This window comes from Hypomesus transpacificus, unplaced genomic scaffold, assembly GCF_021917145.1.
Source record: "Hypomesus transpacificus isolate Combined female unplaced genomic scaffold, fHypTra1 scaffold_42, whole genome shotgun sequence".
In the NCBI taxonomy this organism is placed as follows: domain Eukaryota; kingdom Metazoa; phylum Chordata; class Actinopteri; order Osmeriformes; family Osmeridae; genus Hypomesus; species Hypomesus transpacificus.
In genome coordinates, this window is record NW_025813938.1 from 1337801 (window position 1) to 1345300 (window position 7500).

The window sequence follows — 7500 nt, forward strand, 5'->3', positions numbered from 1 at the left end:
GGATGAGGTTCTGGGTGGTGTGTGGGGGGATGAGGGATGAGGTTCTGGGAGGTGTGTGGTGGATGAGGTTCTGGGTGGTGTGTGGTGGATGAGGGATGAGGTTCTGGGTGGTGTGTGGTGAATGAGGGATGAGGTTCCGGGTGGTGTGTGGGGGATGAGGGATGAGGTTCTGGGTGGCGTGTGGTGGATGAGGGATGAGGTTCTGGGTGGTGTGTGGGGGATGAGGGATGAGGTTCTGGGTGGTGTGTGGTGAATGAGGGATGAGGTTCCGGGTGGTGTGTGGGGGATGAGGGATGAGTTTCTGGGTGGCGTGTGGTGGATGAGGGATAAGGTTCTGGGTGGCGTGTGGTGGATGATGGATGAGGTTCTGGGTGGTGTGTGGGGGATGAGGGATGAGGTTCTGGGTGGCGTGTGGGGGATGAGGGATGAGGTTCTGGGTGGCGTGTGGGGGATGAGGGATGAGGTTTCTGGGTGGTGTGTGGTGGATGAGGGATGAGGTTCTGGGTGGTGTGTGGTGGATGAGGGATGAGGTTCTGGGTGGCGTGTGGTGGATGAGGTTCTGGGTGGTGTGTGGTGGATGAGGGATGAGGTTCTGGGTGGCATGTGGTGGATGAGGTTCTGGGTGGTGTGTGGTGGATGAGGGATGAGGTTCTGGGTGGCGTGTGGTGGATGAGGGATGAGGTTCTGGGTGGTGTGTTGGGATGAGGGATGAGGTTCTGGGTGGCGTGTGGTGGATGAGGTTCTGGGTGGTGTGTGGTGGATGAGGTTCCGGGTGGTGTGTGGTGGATGAGGGATGAGGTTCCGGGTGGTGTGTGGGGGATGAGGATGAGGTTCTGGGTGGCGTGTGGTGGATGAGGGATGAGGTTCTGGGTGGTGTGTGGTGGATGAGGGATGAGGTTCCGGGTGGTGTGTGGGGGATGAGGGATGAGGTTCTGGGTGGTGTGTGGTGGATGAGGGATGAGGTTCTGGGTGGTGTGTGGTGGATGAGGGATGAGGTTCTGGGTGGGCGTGTGGTGGATGAGGGATGAGGTTCCGGGTGGTGTGTGGGGGATGAGGGATGAGGTTCCGGGTGGTGTGTGGTGGATGAGGTTCTGGGTGGTGTGTGGTGGATGAGGTTCCGGGGTGGTGTGTGGTGGATGAGGGATGAGGTTCCGGGTGGTGTGTGGTGGATGAGGGATGAGGTTCTGGGTGGCGTGTGGGGGATGAGGGATGAGGTTCTGGGTGGTGTGTGGTGGATGAGGGATGAGGTTCTGGGTGGCGTGTGGTGGATGAGGGATGAGGATCTGGGTGGTGTGTGGGGGATGAGGGATGAGGTTCTGGGTGGTGTGTGGTGGATGAGGGATGAGGTTTCTGGGTGGTGTGTGGTGGATGAGGTTCTGGGTGGTGTGTGGTGGATGAGGGATGAGGTTCTGGGGTGGCGTGTGGTGGATGAGGGATGAGGTTCTGGGTGGTGTGTGGGGGATGAGGGATGAGGTTCTGGGTGGCGTGTGGTGGATGAGGGATGAGGTTCTGGGTGGTGTGTGGGGGATGAGGGATGAGGTTCTGGGTGGCGTGTGGTGGATGAGGTTCTGGGTGGCGTGTGGTGGATGAGGGATGAGGTTCTGGGTGGTGTGTGGTGGATGAGGGATGAGGTTCCGGGTGGCGTGTGGTGGATGAGGGATGAGGTTCTGGGTGGTGTGTGGGGGATGAGGGATGAGGTTCTGGGTGGTGTGTGGGGGATGAGGGATGAGGTTCTGGGTGGTGTGTGGGGGATGAGGGATGAGGTTCTGGGTGGTGTGTGGGGGATGAGGGATGAGGTTCTGGGTGTGTGTGTGGGGGATGAGGGATGAGGGTTCTGGGTGGCGTGTGGTGGATGAGGACGTACCCTGCTGATGACAGTGCAGGTAGACAATCTCCTCCAGGCGGATGGTCATGGCGTAGTCCCAGTAAACACTGGAAGTGTCACATTCAAATTTCTCTCAAACTTTATTTGTACAGTCCTTTTTACAAGGAGGAATCATAGAGAGCTTGACATGAACCTGTAGAACTGCACCTAATCCCTCATCAGGAATTTCAACGTGCTCCTTACCACATACAACATACCAGTCTATCAGATCGGGTTGTTTCTACTACATAAGTAGGTAGGAGATGAGTAATGAATCACTTTATTTCCAGTGTAGGATGGAGTCCAATAACCCCACTCACTGCAAAGCTTTAATACCTTCATGTGTAACTTGTTTGTCAAGATGACGGATGCTTAACAATCTCCCAATCAAGATGTAATCTATTGCCTGAGGCTTCTAGAAATAGAACAGTTATCATGTCGTGTGTGACGTTCACCCCAGGATACACAGCCCTCCGCTGAATTATTCAGTTTGACTGAAGCCCTGCTCTCACTGCATACAGCCCGTGGAGACTAGTACCAATAACTAGTGCTCCTCTACTGTGCTGCATAGTGGACCTGAGTCACAGTGGTGGAAGACCACACCTCTTCCTCCTCCTCCTCCTCCCCATCATCACCAGGCCAGCTGACAGTCTTGCCTGGGCCCGGAACGAGAATCTTAAATGGCCCCCCCCCCGTGCCCAGATCTCCCCCCTTTTCCCTTGCTCTTCCTCTCCTCTGCTCCAGTTCTGGGCCCTCCCCTACCCTGGGCCCGGGACAACAGACCCGTTTGTCCTCCACTATTTGCGGGCCTGACCATCACCATCATCCTCATTCTCTTCAACCTCCTCCCCCTCATCCCCCTCCTCCTCCTCCTCCTCCTCCCCCTCCTCATCCCCCTACCCCTCCTCCTCCTCCTCCTCATCCCCCTCCTCCTCCTCCTCCTCCCCCTCCCCCTCCTCATCCCCCTACCCCTCCTCCTCCTCCTCCCCCTCCTCCTCCTCCTCATCCCCCTACCCCTCCTCCTCCTCCTCCCCCTCCTCCTCCTCCTCCTCCTCCTCCTCCTCCTCCCCCTCCCCCTCCCCCTCCCCCTCCCCCTCCCCCTCCCCCTCTCTGAAATCCACACCTGTGCTCGTAGTCCAGGTCTCCCACAGAGCCGTTCATCAGCTGATTGGGCGTCCACTTCAGGGTCATGACCTCTGCGGTCTGATGGAGAGAGAGGTATCCTGGGATGGCTTCCATGTCGTCCCTCTGAAACAGAGACCAAGATGTCCCAACCTCCAAAACATGAACAAGCAGCACTGTGGCACACTGTGGGACGCTAAAGTCCACGCAATAACACTTTAGTTAGCTAAAGGCACGACGCAGTTATTTCAGTGTGTAACTGGTGGTGTTGACATCACAGGAGCAGTTACCGGCTGTACGAGGACGTTGTTCTTGCCGAACAGCAGCGTGGCGCGGTTGTTCTGGTGGAGGGACTCCACGTAGTCCCTGGCTGAGGGGGAGGGAGAGGGGCGCTCGTCCATGCTGCTGCTGGAGTGTCTCTTCTGGATCTGCAAATACAGACGGTTAGCTAGCCTCTGACGAGTTGGCATGTTAGCGTTAATACTAGCGTGCTAGCGTTCATACTAGTGTGCTAGCGTTCATACCAGCGTGCTAGCGTTCATACTAGCGTGCTAGCGTTCATACTAGCGTGCTAGCGTTCATACTAGCGTGCTAGCCCTGGCGCTTTGACAGGTATGTTTCTGATAACAAGGCCCATCGTATTCCCCCTAGACCTTCACAGCGATACGATACTTCTGTAAACACCCGTGTCCTGCCATGTGGAAGAGTTACACGATGTGATCTGGCCCTGGCTAAAGTGCTTCCTCACTCGACAGCGTAAACGGAACTGTTCTGTAAGAGAACCGTCTGTTTTTCTCTCCCCAAGGACAGCTAGCTGCCTAACAAACCGGCCACCACAAACACTCCCACCACGCACACACACCAGGCCAGAGACAACCCGAACCACTGACCCGATCTCACTGACCCGGAGAAAAGACACAGTATCTGACTGACCTTTGAGGAACACATTAAAGGTTATCTTGCAGTCGGTTTGGAAATCAAAAAGCCTGTTTTTACACACCATTGGCATCATTTTAGCTACATTTTGTCAGCATTTGTTGGTCTGGACTATCGTAGTTTTGCTGCTAGTGTTTTGAATTTCAGTACTTTGAATTTTTTGCCATGTCACAATAATTTTACTGTCCAAACAGCTGAGTCAAACATTGCACATGACCATAAATATCTTAAAACATTTTTTTTTTGGAGAGTCAGAGACAAGTGAAGACATGAAGCAAAGCGGCCAGCCCTGATTCGACCTCAGACTTCACGGTACACCCATATCCAGGGAGTTGACGGGTGACCGGTGACTCACACAGAGCGCGGGCCTCTTGGTGGGAGAGTCCTGTCTGCAGTGGCCGCTGTGGATGCGATGGCGCTGCACCAGCTCGTCAGCCGAGGGGTCTGTCCAGAAGTGGTCGGCCGTCTTCATCTTGGTGTACTCCAGAGCACACGGACCCACTGGCCGGGACGACAAGTGGAGAGGAGAAGACTCAGATCCAGCCGCAGAGATGACATTCAATTCAAAGGCCTTTCTGTAGTCATGCTTGCTACGATTGACCTACTTCTAAGCCCTGGGCCAACTTTAACCTTTGACTAAGAGTTGTCGAGGCTTCACTTAGTCCAGGGGTGAATATTGTATGTACACACAGGTTGGGCTATGTGTTATGAAGGGTTTCTGGTGTGAACAGCGTTTCAGGTGGCTGAGCGGTTAGGAAATCGGGCTAGTAATCAGAAGGTTGCCGGATTGATTTCCGGACGTGCCAAATGACGTTGTGTCCTTGGGCAAGGCACTTCACCCTACTTGCCTCGGGGGAATGTCCCTGTACTGATTGTAAGTCGCTCTGGATAAGAGCGTCTGCTAAATGACTAAATGTAAATGTGAACAGTCCCTCCAAGGGTTGAATCTGAACACGATGTGAAAAGGCCTAAATCCTTGTTTTAACTGACTATCCTACATTTACAGAACAGACGCACAGGCACAGTAAACCAAGTAGGAACAAACAAAAACATTACCCAACAGAGATGCCAGGATGTGGCCATCTACAGGGTCCATTAGAACAGCCTCCTTCTCGTAGAACTTACTGGAAAATGACAAGAAGAAAAATAGGGTTTCACTCAGAGTCTTTATGACTGGGGAACAGAGAGCGGAGTGGGTTCATCTCGGTCTCCCACCTGCTGTTCTCCACCAGGTACAACACGATCTTATCCAGAACCTTCTCGAAGAGAGCCGTGCGGATCCACAGGTGTTTGACGAGCTGGGGGCTGAGGAGAGGGAACTTGGGAAGCCGGCGTAAACTATCCTGGCTGGGCAGGGTCTGGCTTCGTCTGGAACACACACACATGGACACACACACGGACACACGCACATATACATAATTCCCTCTGTAAACCATGACAAAAAAATACAACAGCAGCTGGGCTGTATGTTCCCAAATCAAAACGTTGGAACATCATAGAGCACTGGTGTGACACCAGCAAACAGAGAGATGGATGACAGCAGGGGGGGGGGGGGGGGGAAACTGGACAGGACAGAATGAGAGAGAGAGAGAGACAGAGAGGAATAGAGAGACACAGAGAGAGAGAGGGAGGGACAGAGACAGAGAGAGAGGGATAGAGAGAGAGAGAGAGAGGGAGGGACAGAGAGAGGGATAGAGAGAGAGAGAGAGAGAGAGAGAGAGAACATTGTGTGATGATCAACACTTGGTGGATATAATAGTGCAGCTGTTTGCTATGAGAGAGTGTGGTGCCGGTTTTAATGTGTGGGGCTTTGATGTGTGCTGTGATCTGATGCTGTGTGTGTATGTGTGTGAATGTGTGTGAGTGTGTGTATGCATGTGTGTGTGTGTCTCACTTGTTCTCCACGAGGTGCTCCAGCTCCTGAGCCTTCCTGCAGACTTCCTCTGCGGGGCTAAAGCTCTTGCCCACCTTGGTGAAGAGAGCGGCCATCTTGTTGCTGCGCAGGAACCCTGCAGCTCTCCTCTTCAACCCGTGTAGCACGCAGGCCTCCACAGCAGCTGGGAGAACACACACACACAAACACACGCACACACGCACACACACACGCACGCAAGCCAACACACAGAAACAAAAACACAATACAAATATCTCAATATATATATCTTATAATGTGTCAGTGTTCGTAAAAATAATGTGGTAACATTCAGGTTAAACGGTGAGAGGCTGTTGAGAAAATTTTCTGATTTAAGCCAATTATTTTGATCACGTTACCCATAATTAGACTGTCTTTGCATAAGCCGAGAGATCATCTGGTAAATAGAGATGTTAACACACAGACACATGCAAGTGGCCTAAACCACACACACTCAGTCACACATGCATACACAGTCATACACACACACACATATGCACACACAACACACAGACTCGGTTACATACGCGCGCACACACACAAACACACACACACACAGTCACACACACAGTGGTGACGTCCAATCACGTGAGAGAGACACAGACTGAGACACGTTCTTCAGCCAGGCCTGCGTGGCAAAGCTGGAGCAGTGTTGACATTTGAGCTCTCTCTCCGTCTCTCTCTCAGGACTGATCCTGTTGTCTGATCACATGGGGTCGGGGTGGGGGTGGGGGGGGGCACGGTTGCCATGGAAACCCACGCTGATGGAGCACTCCAGCTCTGAGAGGAGAGCCGACGGGGGATATGATTCATCCTCTTTCTCTGTCTCTCTGTTCTCCCTCTCTCTTCTCCATCTCTGTCTCTCTGTTCTCCCTCTCTCTTCTCCACCTCTGTCTCTCTGTTCTCCCTCTCTCTTCTCTACCTCTGTTCTCTCTGCTCTCCCTCTCCTCTTCATCTCAGTGCTCTCAGTCGTTCTATCTGTCTCTCCTCTCTCTCTTTCTTTCTCTGTTTTCTCTCTCTGTATACCTCTCTTCTCTCTTTCTGTCTTTCTCTCTGTATCTCTCTGTCGTTTCGCTTCCTCACCCTGCCCCTTTACCTGTGTGTCCGTCCTGGTCTGTCATCGACTGTCCCCCTCAGAGTTCCTTTCTGATTCCCCCTCTCTCCGTCACCCTTCGGTGAGATCTGTGTCGCTCTCTCTAATGGAGTAACTGTCTTGGCAACTTCAAAACCATAACACAATGTCTTAGCTCTCTTGCTTCCTTAAGGTTGCCTTTTGTCTTTATGTATGCGGACTCACTTGTGTTGGAAACCTTGTGGAGGTGAAATCTCTGTTCTGTCACTGACAGTATCTCCCCAACACTGTTCCTGTCTGCTAATCTGTCTTCCTGTCTGTTAATCTGTCTTCCTGCTCTCCTAATCTCTGGGTCCCTCATCAACCGGAGAGGAAGTCTTGAGACATGGATAACGCCCGTCTCAACAAGGTGTTTCCGTCCCTCTCCCTCCTCCTCTCCCTCCTCCTCTCCCTCCTCCTCTCCCTCCCTTCCTCCCGTCTAGCCAACGACAACAAAGCCCTCAAATATCAAAAGGGCAACAAATGGCGTTCGACATGGCAATGGCATCGACATGTTCAGAGGGGCGAGACGACACAACACCAGCACATCGAGGC

The 7500-nt window shown here is 53.0% G+C and overlaps 1 protein-coding gene across 1 annotated transcript in view; it reads right to left on the minus strand.

Moving 5' to 3' along the window:
- Positions 1 to 7500, minus strand: part of LOC124464768 (small G protein signaling modulator 1-like) — a 19076-nt gene that overhangs the window by 1787 nt on the left and 9789 nt on the right. The window contains exons 4-10 of the mRNA XM_047016601.1: positions 5817 to 5979; positions 5138 to 5290; positions 4979 to 5046; positions 4278 to 4423; positions 3277 to 3414; positions 2988 to 3112; positions 1761 to 1932 (exon numbers count right to left, since the gene is read on the minus strand). Of these exons, the coding sequence (XP_046872557.1) occupies positions 1761 to 1932; positions 2988 to 3112; positions 3277 to 3414; positions 4278 to 4423; positions 4979 to 5046; positions 5138 to 5290; positions 5817 to 5979 (965 nt within the window). The remainder of the gene's footprint in view (positions 1 to 1760; positions 1933 to 2987; positions 3113 to 3276; positions 3415 to 4277; positions 4424 to 4978; positions 5047 to 5137; positions 5291 to 5816; positions 5980 to 7500) is intronic.